A 26,512-nucleotide genomic window follows, 5' to 3' on the forward strand; every position below is an offset into this window, starting at 1 on the left:
GGCCCAAGTACAGATCTTATCGTTTCCGTGGGAACCATCGTAGGGCAGTCGCACCCCCCCGGACCATGTTGTTTTGTCTTCTTTTCTGCCCCCCAAAAGTGCAATAATAAGCAGAGAGCTTAGAATCTGTTTATCTCTCCATCATCCACAGTACCTGAGAACAGTCACTGTGCTAACAAACTCCACATCAACACAACAAAAAAAAAAAAAAAAAAAAAAAAAGAGAAACAGAAAAATGTAAAAAATTTGTACAGGTTATCACAACACAGAATGTAAATGTTTGCTTTCAATCCAGGTATTTAGTTCTGAAAACAACCCACCAATCACTACCAAGAGGGAAAAAAAACAAAAAACAAAAAAACAAAAAAAAAAACTTGCTTTGCAGTTTTTGCCCTCAAATTTGAAACAAACAGAAACTACTGCTAAGGAAAACTCAATTTACCTGATCCATCAATGAACTGTCCTTGGATCAGTGACCATTGAACAACAAAATATTCTGCATGAATTATAGAATACAACAACTGTTTCAAACAGCTTTTTTTTTGTTTTCAAAATTGTCACAGGTTTCATTTATCATTGTTTTTATACAGAGTTCTGCATCATCCCTCTATGTTTGAGGTGTTTTCTTCTTTACATATGCTTTGTTTACTTTTTCTTATTTTAAAAGGGAAAAAAAGAGAGTGTCATGTAGTCAACAACATTCCTTTAGCTGTGTAAGCAAAGAGGAGCGTTGGTACAGGATTTGAAGTGACAGGAGGGGGCAGGGCTTAGAGAAGAGAAGAGAAGAGAAGAGAAGAGAAGAGAAGAGAAGAGAAGAGAAGAGAAGAGAAGAGAAGAGAAGAGAAGAGAAGAGAAGAGAAGAGAAGAGAAGAGAAGAGAAGAGAAGAGAAGAGAGCAGTGTATTTGCTTCCATTTAAAACTTGACAGTGATCAGAATGTTTCAAGTTCTCTTCAGAGGACTGTTCACTTGTGCCTCTGGAGGGCTTTCCTCTTTCTCCGTTTGAAGAAACAGCAGCACCTGAAGCAAAAGGCACATTAAAATCCATTAACACATCTCTCAGTTAACACTTGGATAGTCGGTTCATGTTAGTGAAATGAGCACAATCATAGCTCTCAGGAAAACTGAAAGCAATCCCAGTATGATGTGGCAGTGTGGTGATTTCTCCTACCATAGTGAGGTAAGACAGGAATACTTAGCTTTGTGAAATGGGGAGTGTACACATCCACTGATAAAAGAATAAAAATTCTGGGATTTTGATCATTATGCATACTTTTTGAATGCACAAACACAAGCAACTGAACCACGAGTGCAATTCCAAGCGGCTCCAGTAGGGTGTTCGGCCTTACTTTGTGTCATCTGCCACCTCAACTTCAGTGGCAGCTGTGATTGGGGCATTAGAGTGTCCTGCGGTTGGGTCATCTGTGTTCAACTCTCCGTTGGTCGAGCTCATTACCTGCATAGGTACAAACAGTCAGCCGCATAAGACAGCAGGCAAATACCAGGTGAGTTTAGGGGTCATGTGGAATTATTGTTTAAGTATCAAAGCCAGTATTAATTATCACAAGTCAACACTTCTGTATGTGTACACCTAAGGCATTTAAAGAGAACAATGTAGTGATAAAGTTTTTAAAATGGTATTTATTAAGTTTGTTCACAGGTATTGGAATGTATGTTGCATAGCATGTTGGCTACATTGTAAAAACATACATGTAAATGCTACTGAGGCAATGACAAAGACTGACACTAGGTGGCAGAAGGATTTCATAAGCGTGCTCTCCTATCAAACAAATAGTACCACTCTTTAAAGTAATAAAACTATAAAGAAACCTTATAAAAAAGGCAACTAAAGAAATGGTATGAATAAGACTTCTTATTTGTTCCATAATAGTCATTCCATCCTATCACACTACAGTCAATCAAATCCCAAGCCACACTGAATGTTGAGGAGGTGTGTCCCCAACCAAGCACTTTTTTGTAGATGCAGCCTGAAGAGTGAAGAATTAAACAGGTGAGCTGAGAGCTGTAGGTCAGTTATTGCACAAAGACAGAGAGGAAGCAAGAATCAAAGCAGGCAGGCAGGCACGCGCACACACACACACACACACACACACACACAAGCAGTACCTGTACTGAGCCACCCAGCCTATCAGCTGCGATTTGTGATTCCAACGTCTCCTTATTGGTCACGGGAGTGGGTGGGGACTCACTCCATTTGGGATCAAGAGACTGAGCAACCAATCAGCCGTGCACACAGCAGAGGGGTGTTACAGGGCAGGGAGAGGGGGCAGGCAGGTGTGAGGTACAGTGGGAAGGGAGGCAGGGAGTCAGTATATAAACAACCAAAAACAAGGAAATAAGCACACGTAAGGAGATATTTAACATGCAGACGCAGTACAGTTCATGTGGAAAAAAAAGAATATAAAAGTTAAAACTGGACAGGGAAACACAAATAACCACCAAAAGCACTACCACTAATCAGGCAGAAACATGCACCACATTGGGCTGAGACTTGCCTGGTGATGGTGTTTAGCGTTTATAGTGTGTTGAGTAACTCCGAATGAAATACTACTTTGAAGACATCTAGATGTCAAGGTTTTTGTTTCATTGCCAGTACTTGCCATCTAGAACAGACTGCAAAACTCAGGCTCAAATTCATTTGAATATAAATCACAATAGAGCGCTGCCTTGAAGCCTTTGTCAGAATTTATTTATTTTACTCAGACACCTGTGACATATAGACAAACAATACAGGACTTTGTCACCAATGTTGTGATTAAACGCAACAGCTAACTTGTTTCTGACAGAAACTGGGAAAGCACCACAGTTCCTGGGCCTCGTGGCCAAGGAGAGCCTGCACTTGTTATGGAAATGAGCTCCTGATAAATCCACAAAAAGTGACCTTCCATCCATCCAGTGATGGTCTTTAGAACAACAATGTGAGCAATGGGATCAAGCAGCAGCTGGAACATATGGGACATTGGGAAAGCACCGTGCAGGCAAGGGGGAGCGTGCATGCTACGACAGAAGGGCTGCATGGACAGAGGAGGCTGATCTGCAGGCTGTGATGGAGGGAGCCTCCACTCCAGGCTGTGATTGACAGGCACTCACCTGCGCTTTGTTCTGCTGCTGTGCTTTGTCCCGGCTGCTGGCCTGTGGTGTATCGCTAGGGATGGGGCCAATGGGCGTGGGCTAGAGACATAAAAACACGCGCACACACTATACCTCTGACTGGCCAATATGGACAAACTCACATGTGCAAAAGATTAACGTTGTGTTGTTACGAACACAAGGCTTTTGAGAAGAATATACAGGAAGTGGTAATGGTGTGAGGAGAGGGAGAGAGTGGCGGTTGGGGCTGGTGGGCAATAAGAGCTGAAAGCTTTGGTATGTAGGAGTGAAATCAAAACTCACAAGAGGCTTGCCAACCCAGTCATATTCATAATCAAAGATGTAGCCATTCCTATCAAAGAGGTCCGTGAAAAGCTTCCTAAGGTAGTCGTAGTCGGGCTTCTCAAAGAAGTCCAGCCTTCGGACGTATCGCAGGTATGTTGCCAACTCCTCTGCACGACAGTGAGGGGACAGGAGGTAGGCTATTCACAACTTCAAATCAGCCAACACGACGCACAAAGAGAACAACAAAATGAAGAAAACCACTCAGTTCAACTGTTTCCTAAGGGCCAGGCCCAAACTGACCTGGGAAATTCTCGCAGAGCACTTCAATTGGTGTTGCCCGCTTGGTGTCTCCAATTTTCTGATAGCGCTCCTTCAGCGTGTCTGCCTGTAGGAGAGAAAGCGCATGGGTGGACTCAAACGGCTGGGCATAAACTCCCAGGGGGAAACAGTCATGCAGCGCAGGTAGGGAGCACAGTAAACTCCAGCATCCCTCAAGCTAAGCTTACCGATTAATCTGAAATACTTTCAAGAGGAGACCGCAGAGAGGACCAAGACATGTTCCCTTAGTGGTCTCTTTCTTTCTCAACTGATCTAATTTGACAAAAACTGAGTGCAGCTAATGTGTCGAAGGCACTTTAAAGGTGAGGAAAGAAGAAAACCACAGTCTTTCTGACAGAACTCTGGCAAACAGGTTCTCTAAAGGGGAAAACAGCTAAATGTGGTATTTACCAGCTGCAAAAAAAAGCTTTTAATAAGGATATATTACAGATGTCAAAAACACAGTGGAGGAAACATGAACGTGACATTCTAATTAGCAGGTGTGGAGAATAATGTATTAAGACCTGTAAAAACCATTACTCAATGAATAGTCATGAGAGAAGCAACATTTAGTATACCAAGGGCATGGACAGTGGTTTGTGTGTGCACGTGCTGTTGTCCGTAAGATGATACAGATCACAAAATGTATACCTTACCTTAAGACCTTGCCAGGGTAGACTCCCCCGCAGGAAATACATGAACATGTGTCCAAGCGCTTCCAGGTCGTCTCTTCTGCTTTGCTCTGAGGATCAGAAAGAACGGTGCCTTTAAGTTTGATGGCTGTTTGTGTCCAGCTGACACTCTTTCTATGGTGAGTACAGTGCTTCTAGCCTTGCTTCTAAAGACTGCCCTGCAGAGTTTGGCTCCAATTCAAGCCTAATGCTCTCAGTCCAGGTAAGTGTTTGTGTGCATTTGAATATAATATGCAGTGGTGTTAAACTCTGCATGTTGGTAAGGTTTTTCTTCTAGAGAATCAGCTGAAATATACAGCCTCCACTGACTTTAGACTACTTTCTTTAGAGAGGATTGCTTCCATTACACACACACAAAATAATAATGTGAGAGAAACTTGGAGGTTTTGCCACACGGAACAATTCGCTAACCACAAGCACTGTGTATTGCAGGGTCAGAGGCAGGTAAAATGAGTGGGGGAGAGGCAACTGGGGCTCACCTTTGCCCAGGTGTGTGTTAATGCTCATGTAGCGGGCTGTGCCGGTCAGGCTCTTGTGTTCCCGGTACGGGATGTGTTTTTTGGTCTCTGGGTCAATGTACTCTTTGGCGAGCCCAAAGTCAATAATGTGAATGGTGTGCTGCCTCTTGCTGCCTGGCCGACCAACCAGGAAATTCTCCGGCTTCACATCTCGATATATTAAGCTCCGGGTGTGAACATACTCCATGCGTGTTATCTGAGCCACGGGAAACACGATAAGACATTAGAACAGTGATCCCCAACCCTGTCACTGAGGGCCCTCCCCAAACAGTGCACATTTTCGCCAAATTTCAGCTCCCAGCAGACCAGAATGAAGCAGTCAAGGACACTGAACACCTGGTACAACTGTGCTAAGAGCTGATACAGAGTTAAAATGCGGACTGTCTGGCAGGTCCCTGAAGTCCCTGGTGATTTGGAAGACACTGCCCTATAACATACTAGAACAATGTCTCTTGTAATCATCATACTATTCACATTTAGATCAGTGCGCATCACCCCTGGTACTAGTGGTGCCAAATTAGACGTTTTCTTTGCTCCAACACACCTGGCTATATTCTCAAACAGCTTGCTAACTGGCTGAAAAGTTGGATTTGGTATGTTAAAACTGGAGAAACAATTCTATTCAGTGCAGGGCCGCAGTAAACCCAAATTGCAAGTGCAAAACAACTATTTTGGTTTTAATATTCATTGTGGCCTGTGTGGGTGACAACAAGCCAAAAACAAAGTTCACGAAAAAGCACTTCTCCATTCTGAGAGGAGCAGGCTGCAGTAGACTCACCAGCTGTATGGCTATCATGAGGACGGTCTTGAGGGAGAAGGAGCGGTCACAGAGGTCAAACAGGTCCTCCAGACTGGGGCCCAGCAGCTCCAAAACCATGGCATTGAATTTCCCACATGGGCCAAAGTAGAACACCTGAGGAATCCCCTCTGTAGAGAACCAGACACATGGCACCAGGGCTAAGCATCGGCCCAGACCTCCTTCAACTCATAAGGTTCGGTTTGATATCAATTCTATTTTGATTCAACTTAGGAATTAAATGAACACTACAGTGCCAATATTGCTTATGAGCCAGATTTTCTGAGAATAAACACTAATAACATGATGGATTACTAATGTCAATCACTAATTATTCAGCTCTAATAATTACATGCAATTACTACAGATTTTTATACAGCCCTACAAGACAACTGTAGCTTACTCTGCCGTTTTACATTATGTGTGTGAAGCCTATCAGTTGCGACTGTTCTTGGCCTCAATGTCCAGGAAGAACAGCACAATCAGGATCCAGCAAAAGCCAATGGTGACGTCATCATTCAGTGTTCACATGCAGGAGAGTCTGCCCTGTGGCTATCACCCCATAGAACTTGAGGTAGATTCCTCCAAAGATTCTCCCTGATCAGACTGGCACCATTCCCATGAGGAGACACACGCATGCACCTGCACTTTAGCCTACTTGGTTCACTGTGTACTTGCAGCTGTAACGGATGTCGTCACAGCAACGGAGCAACCAGGAAACTGACTCATCAAAGCTCTTAATTGTAAACTGTGCACTGCATTCACTCAGTTCACAGTAGGAGGAAATCTACTGCTTCACACTGCAGTCAACACTCCCCCTTACTGGCAACACAGGGCGTTGCTCTGTCTTTATAGTCATACCCCTTCAAAACACCAAGCAGCACAACAGTATAATTATAAACCTGCAGAAGACTACTGCGACTTGTAGCATGAATACTCTGATAGAGAACGGCTGTACAAACAGGATTCTGTAATGAACAGTAATTACGTAGGTAGTCATTTCCTTTTTGGAGTCTTTGATGGCCCACCTACAATCAAAAACTTACAGTTTACAGTGAGAGCATTTTTTTTGGAGGGGGGGCACTTTCCAATCTTTGTTATTGCTGCACTCACTTCAGAAACCCACACTATCAGAACTGGGGGAAAAAACAAACACTCTCACACACGCACACTCACACTCACACACACACACACACATACATACACACACACACACACACACACACACACACACAAAGCACAGCGCCTGAGCGAGCAAGAGACGAACTGGGCCAGGGCCAGAATTAAAGACTGAGCACAGAGTGAGAGCCAGTACTAGCCCTGTGCTTCCTCCAGCCGAGCTAGCATGGAGAATAGCCAGGAGGCTGCAGCGTGATCGTCATGGTCCTGCTTTGATACAGTAGATAAACAGAGAGGGCTCAGGTTAGCCAGCTCCAGCACAGCTGCGCAGAGCACCAGCACATGCTGCTGAGGTCCCATCCAGTAGCAGCGCAGCACCACACCCTGCAGGTCCACCTAGATCATGGACACGCTCATGGCAGACTGGCCTTTTTGACTAAAACTGCCACACACAAAAACCTTCGAGCCCAGAGCAAAGAAAACCAATTATTATAACATTTAAAACCATTTGCAGTTTGAGAGTGACTGGAGAGAATGAAACCTTGTCCGGCAAGCTGTAAGCCCTTTAATAATTGATGCTGGTCCATGAAAAGTGCATGGTTGTTCTAGGAGCAACGAAGAGCAGGGACTTAACAGAGATGAAGCCACATCAACAGGAAAACAGTGAGGTAGAGGCTTGTGCAGGCAAGTTAGGTTTTTCTGTGTGTAACTAACGTTCGTAAAGTGTAAATCATAATGACAACATAGAAAACAACAGGCGGTGGCCCTCAGTGCATTGGTCTCCAGTGTGTCCATCTACGAGGTGCTCCAGCGAGGTGCCAGAGGACACACGGGCCTGCCCTCATGGTGTTGTCCAGCTAGGCCTGAACTCCTGCCAGCGGGATCAGCACACACCAGGAAAGGACTAAACATTCCACCTGTTAGCTCGTTGCAGACAGCAGGGCTGCTGTGTCTACAACCTCCCCTTCCATTTGCCACCTCCCACAAACCCTGGCCAGCATCGCAGCCCACAAAGAGGCCTCAGAATGAGCAAGTCTTGTAAAGTGTACAGTTAAATTTAGAGTGCATCCCTAGATAAAGTAACCTTACAAACAAAAAAACAGAAAAAAAACAAGCAATACGTATTAAAACACACCAAAGAGGAATAACAGTAGTAAGAGTCAAATTTAAGAAGGGACATACAGTCTAATAACAAAGAGCTTTGTCATTTTTAGAGAGCGTTGTCATTTTTATTCATTACTCACACACACACATGTATTGGCGTTCTGAGTGATACTTTAAAAAAAAACAAAAAAAAACATCAAAACTTCCAAAAAACATTAGCAAATGTCTTGTGAAGCAGTTGCCAGTTAGGTCTGGCAGTGCATTTAGAATTTCTAAAGTTTCAGAATGTGCAGAAACCAATCCATGTATTACGTTTAATCATCAATTAAATCAAAGGGGGGGGGGGGGGGGAGTAAAAGAACATTACACACACTACAATGTTTCTTAAATGTACTGGCAGCTGGGAGACATTCTGACTAAGCATGTCATTGCAGGATGATCTGAAATTAGCACACAGGCTATAAGGTGAATGGGACAAGGAAGCCTGAGCAATATAACTGTTGTTCATCAAACCAGCGAATTCTTCCTTTCCTATTAGGTGGCCTCATTCTGCAAATCCCCCCATTCAACCAAAGCTTAAACTGTATTTAAACAATAAACTAACAGTGCCCCCCCCCCCCACGTCTTCCTCAAGAGGTTTTCCAGTGATGTGTTACTGGGGTGGATATTTGATAATGGCAACCCAGCTGGGCAGAGCTCTGTCTATAAATACTACAGGCCAGCCCTTCTGCACACTTCCTCTACCTCTTTCCCTCTCCCTCGTTCTGGCTCTTAACACTCAGGGAGCTCCCATTCTGGCACCAGAGGGCTGGCACTCACGCTCGCTCAGGAGACACTCGGCCTGCGAATCAGATCTCTGCACTGCAGCCCACCCGCTGCTAAGAAGGGGATGTGTGTCAAAGTGCTTGGGTGCTTCTTGATTGTGTGGCTGTGTGTGTGTGTGTGTGTGTGTGTGTGTGTGTGTGCGCAAGCGAAAGTGTCAATGCCTGATTGTCAACCTACCAGCCCACCAATCAAATGGCTTGGAGCAGACAGGCTTTGACCGTGCCGTTCTTGTTTTTATTTAAGGGCTTAGGAAGATCAAAGATCAAACTCCCAGCTCTCTACCACATCCCATTTGAGCTGCCAGCTGTTCAGCCTGCTTTTCCCTGCCACACAGCACTGAGAATGACCCATGCCATACTCCACCTCACATCATTCACACTGAGAAAATTACTATACTATAAGTAAGCAACTGGACTGGGTATGCATGATGTCCAGACTATTTACAAACATGACAATAATGAAGCAATAAACCAGCACCTCAGTTATGTCACAGCACAAGGGGAAAAAAAAGTTTTCCAATTTTTGTAAGGGAATACCAACATAATGCAAATAAGTTCTCAAATTTAAACCTACCGATTCTTTAAATTGACAGTGCATGAGTGCATGCAATGTATATGTGGCCCAGGACCAATGTTGAGTCATGAGGTCATCCGCCGACGTATGCTGGCCGAGAGGTAACGCTGCCACATAAAAGCCCCTGGAGCTTACTGCCCGCATGGTTCTCACAGCACACAGGCCAGACAACAAGCCACACAGGACGTGGAGCAGGAAAATTGTTTTGCACAGACAAACAATGATTTTCTCCAGCAGTGAATAAAGAGAGAACCCATGAAGAGGGACTCAGGACTTACCTGAGTTTCCCAACTGTTTATAAAATCTGTACTCCAAGTGAAGTTGTGGTGCTCTGGATTTAACTGGCTCCTGAAACAAACACAAACATCCATTAAGAGGTATGTAGGAGAAAAGAAAAGCAGCTCACACCATGTCAACAAATTAAACCATTAGTTTGGGTTGCTCTGAGGCAGCCATCAGTATAAAAACAAAGTGTTTGAGGGAGAGTGTATGTAAAAACTTCCAGAGGACAGCAGTGTGAAGGTTACAGTTTATTCGAGATGCATCACCTAGCCTACCAGGCCCATCTAGTGAGCCAGTGTTAAGTCTTCATATTCTTCAAAGCTGACATTATATTAGGGTAACATCCCACTGTTAAAAGAAACCAAGCACTAATGTGTTATAACACAGCTGTGCTACAACACAGTTATAATGCAAACAGTCCTTTACGCCATTTATTGCATTTTTTTTTCTGAGCCCCCCTGTGATGACCATTCTAAATTGTGACTTTCAAGAAAAAGAAGACTGCAAGTTGGTAAGAGCAGATAAAGAATGTTCAGCCTAATGATTAAACTATACCTGTGGAATTATTGCCAAACCAGCAGGGTCACCAGAACAGGAAATCAGGGTCAGGGCTCTCTAAAGGGGAAATACCCAGGGTGTCTGCCTTCACCTGCCATATTACTTTTTTTTTTAATAGAAGAAAGGTGAGTAAATGCTCAGAAAGCTTTCCAGTGGTCAATGTTGTGTGTGAAGAACACAAATAGCAGAGCTTCTATTAGCTTTGCTAGGTCTCAGGTTACAGGGAAACACCCATCCAGCAGCACTGAGTCACCCTGCTGGATCCAGCATGCACAGAGAATGCAGAGACCAATCTTCAAGCTCTATAAGCTCCGAAGGAAACATGACCTCCAGCCAATGGTTCCCATGCCTAATAACCATCTTTGAAGTTGTGTGCTCCAGTGACAAGACTGAGGCAACTCAATGTGAAGCTCATCAGCCTGTGTGAACATCAGGCTGATGAGCTGGGGTCAGGTTTGCCAGAGCAGGGGAAGCCCAAACACATGGTTGGCGTATTCAGGACCAGGGATGAGCAGCTAAGCAGAGTTGTGCTGAAAGGGAGAGATACTACTGAAGCCGTGCACTTGGCTACAAAAAGTCCGATTCTGAGACTGCATCAGAAATATATAACTAATTATGAAAAACAGATGGCTTAAAAACTAACCAACACTATGTATTCCAAATTGCCTACTCTGAAGGTTCAAGGGATTATGGTGGTTTTATGTGCCATCAATAAGCACAAAATGAATTTGTGGACAGAGCCAGACCATGACCCCATTTTAACATTGCTCCACATTCTCACATCCAAACCGAGGAGACATGTGTATAAATACACCCCCCCCCCCCCCCGAAATACAAATGGTCAGTCATGCAGAAATGAAGCTCTTCCCAAGAAAAACATAAGATATACAGGAACTCAAGCATTGCAGAAATCTGACAAAATCCAAGCCACTAACGAACACCACTGAAATCAAGCATAACCTAAATGGATGTAACGTTTGGCAAACATTAACCCCAGCACTAAAAAGCCTGTAATGTAAGAATACAACCAAACACCAACATGTGCTATAACCTAGTTCCAGAGAGAAGAAACCAGCTAAACCTACTGACTAGAAAATGAAAAACCTTCATTCTAACTAAAGTGCTTTGGCAGGCCTTCATCAGAGTTTAAAAAAATAAATAAATAAATTCAGCTCGATTTAAATACACAATAAAAAGGATTCATCTTTAAAAACATCCAATCAAATAACTGCAACTCCCAAAACCTAATACAAGCTACCAAAAAAGAGAGAAAAAACCCCCCACACAATTAGAAAGGCAGACATAGGAGACTTACACATGAGTGTCTGCTTCCACCTACGATTTTGTTCTAAAGGACACATTCAAAACTCAATAGACATTTGAGCTCACCAGTGCCTGGAAGGCCAAAAATACAACCTTACAATCAAACAAAGCAACAAACTGAACACAGGAACACCCTAACTCCAGCCAATATTTCACATTAATCAATCATTCTCTAGTCAATTTCATACAATTTTATGAACTTCTGGAATGGGGCGATATTAATGGCTTATTTTTAGTGATATATATTATATAATTTGATAATGTATTGCATCAAACTTAATTTTTTAAAAGCCTGGCACTGTTTCAAAAACAAGCTCTGATGTGGTTCATTTGAACTATTAACACAGTATGGCCCAAGAAGCTACTGAAGGGATCCGACATGGTATCACAAAAAGGGAGGACTTCCAGGTGCTGTTTTGAGTATTGTATGCATTTTACCAGCTGGGAGTTCTCAACTAACAAAAACCTGCAGATACACAAACCCCACAAGCACATTTAGTGCTACATAGAGTATTGTTTTGAAGGTTTGGCAGGCATTACCACAGTTAAATACTACACAGCATATGTCTTAAAAGCTGTCCAATCAGGATCTGACTGTAACCATATGATTTGTCTGTGTGATTACTAAGCCAACCAGTACCAATATGCAACATTTTCCACCATGAACACTGATGATACAGTTAAAAACAGTGGCGTTATACAACTGATCCAAGAATTCAAACACTGACAATGAATACTCAGCAAGTCATTCTGAAAATGCCACAATGCAAAGAGGTCATCATGGACATGGCTAAATGAGGTTAATCCTTGCCAGGGAGTGATATTATCCATCTTTGCCAATTTTTTGGTAATACTTTATGGGTTTCAGGTCACGCTGCCTCAAATCACTTTTAATCATCTACTTTAACAGGCCAAATAATCACAGATTAAAAAGGCAGGATAAAAAGACAGAGATGGCCTGAACCTAATGTTCTGCATAGAGGACAAGAGAAATCCCTACAATTTTACATCTGTAAATTTACTGTTGCTCATTTTAGCAAGTGCTCCATACAACACACCAATAGCAAATCCCTGGTTTCATACAGTTCACTCTTCGGGGTGAAATGGAAGGTTAAATCATAGGCAACCTACATAACCCGCATAAGAAAACAAGGCCACTATTAAGTATTCATTTAGATGAATTCTGGAATTCAAACGTTTTTATTGATAGGTTTTACTATTTGACAGCAAAGACAAAAAAAAGAAAAAGAAAAGATGACCATGCCCTAAAGATGAACCATGTCCACAGCTTGGTGATCCATCACATTTTCTGATGGGTGCAGGGAGAGAGCAGGTTGCACCGTGTGTTCCCTGAGAGATGGCAGAAGGGTCCAAAACGCTCTACTATGTTAGTGACAAAGGCCTAGGAATGGCATAGGGAACCAATAATAGCAACAGACCATTTCATATTTAACTTAGTGAATGCCTACTGATAATATTGCTATATTAACTGCACCAACATTTTTAGGGGAAACATTTTTACTGAACGACCTCTAATTTATAATGATTTTATTTATTTATTTATTTTTTACACCTAGGCTGTGGCTAATGAAACTGACAGATGGAGCCATCCGTCCAGCTGGATATTTCTGAGATGTCTGCTGAACGAACACCACTGAATCTACCATTTCTGATTATGGCATCCTTCTCCTCACTCAGCAAGTACTATATGGCCTGAGCCAGTTTTAACAGTCTAGCTCCAGATGTTTAACTAATTCTAACCATGTACCTCTAGCTGCTCTGAAGCCATAATCATTCAGATTTTTCATTGATGTCAACCTTTTCATTCAAGTCATTTTTAACTCTATATTGTTGAGTTTTACTGCAGTTGCACTGGTAACTCATTTTAAAAAGAATGCAAAATGGATATTGTAACACGCCAAATACATATACTGGAGTATAAACAGAATAGTTTACAAAACAGAGAATAACAAAATTAAATAAACATGAAAAAAGAACACCATTTAAAACAGAAGTATATTCATACAGAGATTAAAAACAAATGTTGAACAGTTTCTATACAGCAAACAGTTTAATGTTGTGAGAAATGTATTTCTGTAAAGATATACTAGATAGACAGGTTCTAGTTCTGACATTGCAGTAAAAATGTTACATAAAAGTAGTGCAAAAGCAACAGAGATTGCTATACATTTTACATGTAAAAATTCCATTTTCCAGACTCTGATTTCTTAGATTTTTCAGACTATAAACAGTTGGATGTTTATTATGTAAATAAATGGTTTTAGAAACCAACTGTTAACATGCATGCTACATTTTGAATAGGTATGCAATTATGTTGGCAAATTACCACTAAAGCCAAATCTTAATCAGTTTATGCCATAATTTAAATGGCTGTGTACCTTCAACTAGTAGGGAACTAGAAAAGAGAACTTTTGTTCATTGACATTGCTTGATTGGCTGTTAGATGGAGTACAACATATACACAAACAAATTAACAGTTTAATAAATAACTATAAATAAAGTCAAACAACACACAAGCACCGATACTTTTGGCCTATAATGTATATACATACATAAACTGTTCTCTTTATACCCTTTAGTCTTATAATGGGGGGGGGGGGGGGGGGGTAATGTTAAATTTAAATGTCATACTTTCATGCCACCAGTGCAGCCTTGTGTATTCACTGTGCCCATGGAACGACAATGAACACAGCTGTATACTTTCCTTACATAGAAAAGACTGACTTTTCTGATAACTACATCACTGCATAACTGCTCCAAACACCACGAAAAACACTGCTTGTCCATCTATTTAGAAATTCTGAATTTTAGAAAAACAGAATAAAGGGTAATGATCTGGAAAAAACAATACTCCATACCCCCTTTCCTTTATTTTATCCATACTTATTCAGACCATACTTTTCCATACTTTGTAGAAACCCTGCTTTCTACAATACAGGGCAGTCATGCTAAAGAGTACCACGAGGGTATGGCCAAGAAAACACCAGCTATGCTGCAACACAGTCATCTCTTAATGAAGCATTTACAAAACATATCTTCTCATGAAGGTGTGAGGTATCACTATGCAAAGGTCTTCCAAAAAAACAAAGCAAAAAAAACAAAACAAAAAAAACCCCCACTTTACAAGTGTTTGATGTGGAAACCACGAGGTAGAAAGTTTCCCTTACTATGCACAAACTAGAGTTATAAATAATGTAAATAAATAAATAAATAAATAAAATATTAAAAAAAACCACACTCACCTTCTCTGGGCATGCATTGTTGATCCACCTTAAAACCAAAAAAGTAAAACTTGCTGGTATAGAGCAAGGCACTTTTTACATTTTTATTTGTTTAATCATAGGTTTCAAAGGAAATATTTACATTAAACATGAAAAACAATTTACATACAACACACTATCCATGTTCTTTAATTAAAAGTAGCACTTCACATCTACAAATTACAAGTTTATTTTTGTGTGCAACTTCCTAATGCAACAGAGAAACCTGTACTAATAACTATAGTATATTATGTAACAACTATAATTGTTCCTGCTAATTTCTGCTACACTTGGATCAAAACAAGATCATTCTCTTTCCCAAGGCATTCGGTCTAATCCTCTTCAATGCCCCTCACTCCAATCCTACCATGTGCACATGCAAATTAAGACCGGGAGGAAATACCACCTGCCATTAGTGTGGTTTCCTGATTGGCTAACACAGGTGGATTATGCTGAAATTATGAATTGCAGAAAACAGAGGTCATGGTTGTCACCAAAAGCAACTATTTTAGTGATGGTTGTAAAGAGGTAAACACAGTTTAGCCAAAGTGATAAAGTTTAGTCTTATTTACCAGTACACTTGTCATTTACATTACATATTTAAATAAATATTTTAAGACATTTTGCTAAAAATATTGATACATTTAAAAAAAACTGTTTCCCCCCCCTCAGATTGCCAAATGTTACCTCAAAAAAAAAAAAAAAATTTAAAAAAATAAAATAAAAAAAGTACATAAGCAAAAAAAGACGGTACTGCACACTTACACAAAGAAATGTTTGCTAAAAATAACTTTAAAATGATAACATGGCAAATTCCTTCACTACAGTTCCAGTGGGGGTTAAGCTTACTGATCAATACTACATTCCCACAACAGACCCACCAAATTTATTCCCAGTTTTAAGACAGACATTCTCAGCAACCCACAGATCAATAGCGACCATCGTTGACCATCCTGTCACACTGGTCCAACCCCACGCCCTTACGGACCATGCTGCAAAACCAAGCACAATATGACCACACTTAGTCATGGGACATTCACTTAAACAGTGGGGAGAAAGGGGCAGTCTCCATTCCCACCCAGCTGCCTGCTCATAGCACTATGAACACCTGGAACACATGCCAGATTTGGGACAGGTTAGATAACCCAAATATTGCATCACAGTTATTTTATATAGGATTTAGTAACAAATTGTTGCCAATGACAAAATGTAAAACACTGTAACATGGAGGAACAGTTATACAAGAAAAACACCTCTTCAAGGTACCAACACAGACTGCTGTGGGTTGTAAGGAAATCTGCCATTCACAAAACTATTTGATACAACATCGAAAGCCAAGGAAAACCTCAATTTAACATACAAATTCATTTTATGGTATTCAAAATTTAATATTAACAAACCAACTTATTGCCCAGCCCTGTAGCTCATTTGGGAATCCATCCTCAGCTGTAGAGTGCACGTTGGCAATGGTCAGCCACACCTGCACACTGCCAGCGTTTCTGATCAGGTTTCAGGCTTCTAGATGGAGGCGGCAGCTGCAGGGACCTTATAGGAGCCCTCCAAACAGAGGCAGCCACACAAGCTGATCTTGTACCTAGCATGGCCCGAGGGAGAGAGAATTCCTCTAACATGATGACTCACAGAGGTGGAGAGGCTCAGAGCAGTCTGATCCCTTTAGTTACATATACACTCACAGAATGAAACGTTTAAGCGACCCTACCAGAGTGAAACATTCAGCTGTGGGATACTGAAGGACTGAACATATGCAAAGACAGTATGCCTAAAACCAAAAGTGAGAAAGAGGATACAATGGCAGCTGTATTGTACAAAGGCCAAACAACAATTCTATCACCTTACATGCAGCAATGTCCTTCACCAAAACCCATAACTCTACCAACATGATCCAATGATCGGTTTTCAGCTTCCTATGTAGGGTTGACTTATCACCAGCAATTTGCTTACTGGCAATATGAGAAGCCTGATCTACTCATGTAGACACAGACTCATTTATTAATCTGCCCATCCATCAATCCATGTCACAGTAGAGCAGGGAAGGAATGATGTAGCCAACTGAGAAAACATTTAGGAGAGTTAATAGTGACTGCCTGCTCTTGTGTGCACGCGTGCGTCTGTCCAGCGGTCAGTCTTTCAACCACCTTCCACAAGGAAGCATGTTCCAGTGTGAGAATGCCATCAAACATGACCAGGCTAACAAGAATGTAAGCATAGGCGCGCACACACACACCTGCTGCCACAAGTCAGATCAAACAAACCAAGACACTCATATTACAAGCAGTTGTTTGTAAGCATTCCACAACTAGGATGCATGTGTACGCGTGTTCATGCTTACACACAGTGTTTCCAGTCTTCCAGCGTTTCTCGCTGTGAGAACATGCACAGCTAAAGTGAAGACTGAGGCACTATGTGCACAAGAACTGGCCAACAAAGACAACCTTTCAGTAAGCCCCCTATGCCTGCGTGTCTCTGTGTCTCTCTCTCTCTCTCTCTCTCTCTCTCAAAATGCAACCACCACCACACAATAAGAGCTGAGATGTCAGAAAGTCCAAACCACTGGCAACCTACAGGCACCTTGCTAATGTTTGTGACACTTCTATCCAGAGGAAGACTAGCTTGTCTAAACAGAGCTTGGTAAACATGTGAACGGCAGCTCAATGTAGTAGGACACTGACCTGGAGCTATAATCCCACACTGAATTTAAGACATGTAATCTGTGCGACAAATATCACACTGTTGCCAACCTACCTGAATCTTACCTGCAACCGCATAGTACTATAAAACAAGAGCCAAGCTCCATCTAAGGCACCAATGTACAATAAAGAACCAATCATTCTGTGCAGACAGAATGTGTGCTCAATGGTGGCATTAGAGTACGGCTCCCTGTAGTAACCACACATACTGACTGCAACACTGTCAGATGTTTATACCAATACACAGGGATAAAAACACAATTACAGCGTACAACAGCATACAAAATAGCCTTCACACAAAGATAACGAAGATTTTGACATAGGAAATGTAAAGATAATGATGTCCTCATGTTAGACAGTACACACACATACAAACACACGATAGAAAGGATAGAGCAGACACAGGTAGTCGTTTCCCAGAACACGTGAACTTCCCTGGCAGCTTTAAATGACTCCAATAAACATGAGGCAATAAAATATTAAGTGGCCCTTACAAACTATGTTAACTCCAAGTGGTTGTCTAAGAGAAAAACCTAATAGTAATATCAGGTAATAACTGCCCACACCCATATCGAGAGAGAGACTACATACACCCCAACACACATTTACATGCATTAAAAATTAAATGAATAAATCTTAAGAGTGTATTGGAGAGATTGAGTATGGGCATAATGTTGATTTGTGATACAAGTTCACTAGACAGAGACAATACCAAATCCAGCATTTCATAGCCTGTGGCTAAGTGAAGCCAGCTCAGCCCAGTGGAGTCGTGCTTCCTGCAGATAAAAATGGATTTCTGACACCTACTTCCTTAAAGCCCCTTGTCATTCCTGCTTGTGTTTCAAAGGACAGGCTGAAGCACTGGCAAATCATGTTTCCTCAACCCAAGTAACCAATGCAAGGTCAAGCTTGTCGATACACTCTTTCAAAGTTAACAAAAGCCTCATCATTAGGATACAGCTGACTGTTAGCACTTTGCATTAAAGATGAACAATGCAACATGTTTTATAACTTTACATCTGTATGCATGTATGTATGCATGCAGAAGGTTTCCAGAGAGAAAGCAAAATGACTTCCACAGGTGACGGACCTCTCTCTGAAAAACTGTTTCTCTAGAAACCTTGTGTACATCACTACAATTTTTAATATTTCTATACCTTTTATTATTGTACACTGCAGTTACTCACCTTTAACCTTCCTTGAAGACTGACACAGCCCTCCTTTTGTGGGGTTTAGAGCTCCACGACACCAATGAAAATAGAAAATCCACCAATAACTCTATGACCCCTCAAACCTTAACTCAAATATGGTCTTAATATTTAACACAAAGAAAGAGCGTGGCAACCCCAGACAATTCTTTAGCACACTGAAACCTTTTACAAATTCAGGTTTTTACAGTAAAAATATGACAGTAAATGATGAACTAGATTAGTAATTTATGACTTTCTAAATTTTGTTTCGTTTTCTTTACATTTAGCCTTGGTTTCTTCTAAAGCAGGGAGCTCAATTGCAGGCACGACAATCACTCTCACAGAAACCCAGCTCATCTGCTGAGCAAGCAGTTCTTTTCTTTACCACCACCTCCACTTCTTCCCAGCTCACACATTTACTGCAAGCACATGGAAGGGAAAAACTGTCGGTATGTCTCACTGATCTATCTATTATCATACAAGGATATTTATTGGATAAAGACTACAAAGCAGTTCTGTAGGTCACTGGAGACAAGGGTGTCTACCAAATGCAAATATGACCATTTCAGCTGTTCAAAAAAAATCTTCAAGTCACACTTAAAATACTTATGAGTTTTACCTGAAAAACCTGCCTGGTTATAGTGGACCTGATTTTCAAGCAAAAATAAAGGCTTGTTGACTCTGTTGCAAAACAAAAACTTCTCTCTATGAAAGAGGAAACTTCAAAAAGGGATGAAGAAAAGAGAAAAAAAAAAAAAAAAAAAACAAGAAGTATTTGAGTACATTTTGCAGCTGCAGGACTAGATTAATCCCCAGGCTACAAAACTAAGGGCATATTTTATGCCTTGAAAAAATTAAATGAGCTGAATTTAAAGCTGTACAGGATTCCTACAAGTCATCTTTAACTAAAATACAAGTAGTACCTAATCAACTTAACCTATGTAATTAATATCCTCAAAGTGGTACAGAAAATGTAAACTGCTATCAAACATTTATACTGGGGAATATCATCATCAGTAGTAAAATTAACAACCAACCAAAAAATAACTAGCTTCTCAATGTAGTGAAGGGAATGTGGTGGGGGTTTTTTTATGTTTTTTTACACACAGTCAAAATAAAGACAGACTGGTAAGGCACAAATCATGCCTACATATACTTAGGAGATGCATCATATTTCTCCTCTCACACTTACCAGTTTGATGGCCACATATTCGTTGGTGTAGAGGTTCTTTCCTAGCCTCAACTCGCCAAAGTTCCCACAGCCAATCTTTTTCCCTACACGGAAGTTGGGGCCAACCATGAGGACACCCGAGTTGTTCCCAGGGTTTCGGCTGCCATGCCCACTCCTGCTGGTGCCCGGCTTAGACATCCTCTTCCGGTCCTCGGCTTCTCCCTTCCCACCTCTCTTATCAAAATCCATAAGCTTATGATACCCCGGCCTCTCCACGATTACTCGCCGGCCATGCACAGCAGAAAGGCGTCAAAACAAGCCCCAGGGAAATAGTGGGGTCAGAGGCAGTGAGCCAGAGAGAGCACTCAGACCAGTATATGCACTCCGAATTAATCCTTCAGGATGGGGGATCTCCTCCTGTGATGTGGTGTCCTACGAGTAGCACGTTACTGACCAAAGGGGGCAAGCTGTGCTACCTTAAATACACACACACACACACACACACACACGCGCACATTCACACACACACACACACACACACACACACACACACACACACACACACACACACACACTCACTAAATTATTACCACACACATACACAATTCCTGCTACAGAATCGAGGGAGCCACTATAGAATGTCCCCTTAGGGTCCTCATGGTTTCTGGCAAGTCAGTCTTTGGAAAAGCCAAAACCATTCTTCATGCACAAATACTGCAGTCCAACAGCAGGGGTAAAGACAGGAACGACAGGTTCACACAGTGAAGTAAGTGCTTTCTCCACTAAATACCTGTAAGACATTAGACAACAACAAAAAAGCAGTGATTAGCAGAACAGGTGCAGGTCTCATCCAGACTAGAAGTTGTCATACACAGGACATTAAATCAATAAACTGTTCTCAATTAGTTTAAAAGCATCCATTTCAAAAACAGTCCAATAAGTACTCCAATGACAATTACACAAGTATTAGTACATAAAATCATCTAGAGGATGATGAGATCATGCAGACACTAATCCGTGACCTAACTTCTAACAAGTAAGATTATTTTAGGAAGATGACCCAGTATTACTAATAAATACTGGCCAGCGTGTGCATAAATACAATTGTGTTTAGGCAAGAAAACCAAATGAGCAATACAGAACCTTTTGGGTAAACCTGGAGAGATTGTCTATGAGCAACAAACACTATGTCTTAGCATCAGCAGAGTGAAGCCTGAGACATTTATTAGGCAGAAACACCACAAGCCAAATATGGCAAGAGGCACTGCAGTCATGGGATTCTAAAGCATGGAACATTATAGTCACAAATTACAAGCCAAGCAACATGTGTATCAGTTTTCGATAACTCCTCAACCGTCCTTGCAGACTGTCCTCATACAGCTGTGGTCTGCAGGTAAAGAGCTTTGACAAAAACATCCCCGCATTTGGAACAGAAGCACAATAGTGACCCCTAATTATTCTTAGTTAATAACAATCACCATTTTATTTAAACCATCACAACACAAGTCAAGAACAAATCTGATTGTGTCAGATTAAGTGAAAGTGTGTGACTGGTCCAAACAACCTAAAAGAGACTCAACAGGAACTTCTGAGATTAGTCAGTGCTCACATTCTCACCAAAAACCATACAAACACCTCAGAGACACTGGCGCATCTGGGTCAAACTGGTAGTGTTATAATTATCATTATTGCTCTGTCTAAAATGCATTATTGGATTCCTAAGAATTAACTATTTGTGCTTCTCATTTGTATACAACTAACAGAAGCCTAAGTGTGGACTACAATCTCCAGTTTAGTCAGAGGTGATGTCAGTGGAAGGCAAGAGAGGTAGAAACAGGTAATGCAGGAACTATTAATAATACTGCTATAGCTTCACTGGAAAATGCACTTAAATCAATCAATTGGCACCAGGACCAAGCCTTGTATCTTGCAGTAACAAGATTGCAGATACGTGAGGAACAACCACTGCCAACTTAGTTTTAGAAAAAAACAAACAACAAACAACAACAACAATTCATCTAAAGCATTAGGTTCCCAGAGCCAGATTTTGGAGTCAACTTAACATTCAATATGTCTGATAAGAAATGCATCAGTAAGTAATAACATGGGAGATAATTTAATTAAATGTAATCTTGGGACATGTAAATAGTAATCTTGGCACATTCGCTAAATGTCCATTGTTGAAACAATCAGTTTTCCTGGTGGGATAAATAAGACATTTCAGGTACTTTTAAGCAATGTTAAACAAAAAACTCATTTCATTACTTATCAAATTGACTGACGTTAAGCCTTTGCAATAAACCTCTGTTTTGGTTAGCTCAGCACCTGTGCTTGGAGGGAGGTGTAGAATTCTGAATGACAGACAATGTGAAAGAAGGGGGAAATGTAGCTTGGCCTTTTTTCTCAGCATGAGATCAAGCCATAAAAATGTAGAAAGCTAAACTGCAGACATCTTAACTCTTACAGAACTTGCACCGGTTACTTTCAAAGGTGAGTCATAAACGGAGAATTATATAACCCATTCTATGACAACCAATTCAAAGTACAACAACTCTAAAATACATACTATCAATGGCCAATGACAGGCTCGCCCTATACAAATGGCCCAACGCCTTCTGTGTAGTTTATTTTCTACCTTAGAAACAAGGACATAAACACCATCATCAGGCCAGGTATTAAGTTGTTACTGCAGTTTCATAATCATAAGAAAATTTGTCTGACACGCGAGTCAAATAACTTAGGAGAAAAAGTAAAACAATTGCCAATTCATCCAAGTCGCGTTTAACAATGTTGAAAAATTCACCAATATTTGTTTAACATTCCAAGTAATATTTAGTTCCCGTGATTTCCATTCTTGAAAACACCTGCCATCAAGTAGCTAGGTAAATCCACGGCCTACATCAAAACATTAGCTAGCTATTTAGCTACTTACCAAGTGAAAACTTCAGAGTTGTAGCCAGCGAACTAACAGAATATTACACCAGGATTACTTTGATGTCAACACCTCAGAATATATGTACTAATGTGGCGAACAAGCTTACATGACAAACTTCTATTTATCTGATAACCGGTGCACATTTATATGGTTAAAATAGACCTCGGTTTGGTTACGTTTTCTACAGCTACACTCATACCAAGAAGCAAAACAACCGAATGCCCAACTAGCTGCCCACGCGTATCCTCGTTTAGTGCTAATCAAAAAGCAGGAAAAAAAAAACTTAAAAACATGAACATGTAGCTACCGTTAGCTAACCTTCTATTGAACATAAAACACAAATACTGGCCCAACAAAATCTTCCACCTTTCACCAAGACATAATCGTCAAATTAGGCAGACGTCGCTCAGGTATCTCGTCTGGCTAACCTAGCTAAGTTACCTAGCTAGCCAACAAGAAAAATGCATTGTTTAAACAACTGCTTACTTAAACTCCCATTAATAGAAACATTTATATATACTGGTCGTTCATACCACTCGACCCAGATATCATACTAGGGTTGTATAAACGCCTCACTTCCATAGGGGTTGTGGAGCACTCCTGGATAATGGGGCCTAATAGCTTGATTAGCCATACAGAGTAGACATGCAGTCAAATATAGACAGGGCAGTATAATAAGATAATAGCTAGCAAATATATGTTGGGTTTGTACATCATAGCTAATATTCGGACAGACATCAAACCTCCAAATGTATATAAAAGCATAACCAACATTGGGCCAGCTAAGCGCATGCGGTGGACTACTTCAAACAACTTTTCTCTCACGGGACAAGAAGTGCCAATAGCAAGACATGGAAAACGCTTTAAAACCCATATATTTAGCAGCACTCATCCAGATATACATTTTTCAACTAAACAGATATATATATAAAATTAGCTAGACAAATAAATTATCCATCCAACTTAGGTTAACTAAAATTAGGTTACCCTAAGAATCTAGTTAACGCTAGGAAGGTAACCTAGCTAGACAATTAACCTAAATAATTTACAACGTTAACTACAATCAGAATCCCAGTACTCGGTAATAAATAGGAGATGAAAGTTTATTCATTCATCATGCGTAGTACATTTCCATTAGAGGTTGCATTACGGCTGGTGGCATGGCTAACTAGGTTGGCTAGCCAAGTTAACCAATTAGCTAGCTACCGTTTCTGACGTAACTACCGGTAGATAGCTAGTTAACTAACATGCTATGCACCCAAGGACCGCAACAATTTAACTATACAATTGAGATCATCAAATATTTATAACTAGCTAACCAGCTAGTCAAACTGGTCATTCCATTGGTACCTTAACTAAGATAGTAGCCAGCCAGATAGCATAGGTCATCCCAACGGTACCATTAGCGATCAAGTTGAATTGGTCAATATTCCACTTTAGTTAGTTAGACACTGTTTGTGAGCGAGGTTACATTAAAGTTACATGTCACGCAAGATAAGCCTAAACTTTACAAAAATATCTAACGTAGCTAGCTAGCTGGCTGAAGAGATGAAGCTATATTTGCTGTTTATCTTTAAAAGCGTTACACGGCGATATATACAGCTAGGTTTCGTTAGCTGCCTAACAATGTCCTCTCCACTTGAATAATAACACAATGCTCAAGTCCTTCCGAGTAACTTACCTCAACAAAGGAACAGATTTTTACATATTAAGACAATTCACTTCCTAAGCTACGTAGCTAGGATGCAAAGTTGTAGCGTCTCGTTATCTGATCCATTAAGCTGAGGTAGAACAGGCGTCTAACCGTCAAGTTGTCAGTCACTAAGCTAACTACTGTTAGCTAACCTACGATACCTATTTAACGCTAGCTAGCTAGCCTTTCCGATTTAAGTATTATCGTATTATCAGTAAACAGTTTTATTAACTACATAAAGTTAACAAAACCATTACCTGTCCGCCCAATCGTTTTCCTATGTTGTATGCCGCATGTTCCTTTATTTATGGCTTTATACGTGTGTTTGTTTTTTTTGTTTGTTTGTGTTTTTTTTAATTCTCCAACTAGCCAGGTTTGCTGTTGTCTCTTAAGCCTCTCGAGTCGGTGAACGAGGCGTCAGCGTCACGCGACACTCCCATTGCTGCCTCTGCGCTTTCCACCTCGCGCACCTGAATGAGGAATAGTCCTAGTAATGCGCCCAGAGAACAGACGGGTTTACGTGGCTTGCCATTAGAGAACGAAGTTAACAATTAAACACAACTGAGAAACTTATTTTACGAGTGTTTTAGTTAGTAAGACAGTTACTCTGCGCGTTGACTTTTGTGTTTTGTTTAAAGTAACGTTTGTATTAGCAATCCAACTATCTTAATTCAAATCCATAACTAGTTTTTCTCAGCTGCTGAGTGTTCTTTCCTCACATTCAGCACTATTCTCATTTTCATAAACCTTACCAAATATGCAAAAGCCACTAGCCTAGAAATCAGTTACGCTTGATATGAATACCAATCTGTGCCGAGAGGGGGCGCATTTCCGTATATGTGCGGCGTGCTGAATCTGCACAAGGATTCATGCATTATTCGATGTTATATATTTTCGCCACTTAAATCTGTACCTAGATCATGACACGGAATTCATGCAAACAACCATTAACAAAACAAACAAGGACACCGATGCGAAGCCCAAAAGCTTTTTGAGTTTAAAAGCGAGAGAATTATATTTTTACTCTAAACGTGTGTATGGACTGCAAGTCAAGCATGCGCAGGGAAAATATGTGATGTCGTTTGAAATACAATTTTATGTGTACAAGTCATGTCAAGGTAAACTTCCGCATCAACACTTTCAATGGATATATAGCCTACACTTTTGTCATTTTGTGGTCACGGTATTTAAGCAGGCTCTCACGCAGTCTGAAAATGAAGTTGCGCTATTTTTATGCCTCAGTACCAAGACCATGTTTAGGTATTGTGAGTCAAAAGCTCATCCAAACAGTCCACATGTCGAGGTAATCTCCGCGGCATCTCACTCGTGGACGTCTGCCGCAGACATGTGCAGTACGAAATTCACTATAACGGGGTCAAGTGTTGTCCTCATGTTGACACTCAAACTAGATGAGCAGGATTTTTAAAAACGTTGTTTTGTTTTAGTTTTTATGATGCTGCTACAAGTCCAGATGTGAGGGAAGCAAGACTTTAATAGGACAGGCGCTCTGTGGTCGAAGGTTGCCGCATTTGGCCGCTAGCACGGCATTACTGTGCGGATGCATGACGGGGAAGAACGCAGGCGGGAAAGGCAAAAGGCCCAGAGCACGCGGCAATGGATGATGCTGCTGTCCTCCAAAAATAAACGGCGCGAGAACTGTGGGGGAATGCAGAGTAGAGCGCGTCTGGAAACGTGCTGGGCTCTCTGGGGAAGCGCTGGTGGGACGAGCGTCGATATCCCGAGTGGATGATGTTAGAAACTTTCTAACAGGTGAAAGTTGCGTTTGTGAGCTGAAGCTTTTGTCTTCGTCCGTCAGATCTTCTTTGGCTTGTTTGCAGTCACGTGCGTCCCCCCGAGCAAGTCCTTTTGAGAAAGGAGTGAATCGCTGCCCTTTGCGAAACTTTGCGCGCCTATTCTTGAACCACACCTAAAAGAGCACATTCGGTCAGAATTGTAGTATCATGATAAACTGTCATTATATCAGGTTGTTTTTGGTAAGAAAAGCGCCTCCATTGGCTATCTTTCAGAAACG

At 41.1% G+C, this 26,512-nt stretch overlaps 1 protein-coding gene across 4 annotated transcripts; it reads right to left on the reverse strand.

Moving 5' to 3' along the window:
• Positions 1 to 115: 115 nt before the first annotated feature.
• csnk1g2b (casein kinase 1, gamma 2b) lies at positions 116 to 25,944 on the reverse strand. 4 transcript variants are annotated; one of them, XM_081707344.1, is made up of 12 exons: positions 24,738 to 25,944; positions 19,874 to 20,642; positions 9,618 to 9,687; positions 5,701 to 5,849; positions 4,884 to 5,118; positions 4,369 to 4,454; positions 3,695 to 3,779; positions 3,413 to 3,561; positions 3,110 to 3,190; positions 2,126 to 2,227; positions 1,348 to 1,454; positions 116 to 1,018 (listed from the first exon to the last, which is right to left on the reverse strand). In XM_081707344.1, the coding sequence occupies exons 2-12, from the start codon at positions 20,099 to 20,101 to the stop codon at positions 964 to 966; spliced, it is 1,347 nt and encodes a 448-aa protein (XP_081563470.1). In that variant the 5' UTR covers positions 20,102 to 20,642; positions 24,738 to 25,944; the 3' UTR covers positions 116 to 963. The 4 variants fall into 4 exon arrangements, with proteins under 4 accessions (XP_081563470.1, XP_081563471.1, XP_081563472.1 ...); XM_081707345.1 differs by lacking the exon at positions 24,738 to 25,944 and adding an exon at positions 24,469 to 24,730; XM_081707346.1 differs by lacking the exon at positions 24,738 to 25,944 and adding an exon at positions 22,785 to 24,437.
• Positions 25,945 to 26,512: the final 568 nt, after the last annotated feature.

The sequence above is a fragment of the Electrophorus electricus genome, chromosome 25 (assembly GCF_041902795.1).
Source record: "Electrophorus electricus isolate QZ-2024a chromosome 25, ASM4190279v1, whole genome shotgun sequence".
NCBI classification, from domain to species: domain Eukaryota; kingdom Metazoa; phylum Chordata; class Actinopteri; order Gymnotiformes; family Gymnotidae; genus Electrophorus; species Electrophorus electricus.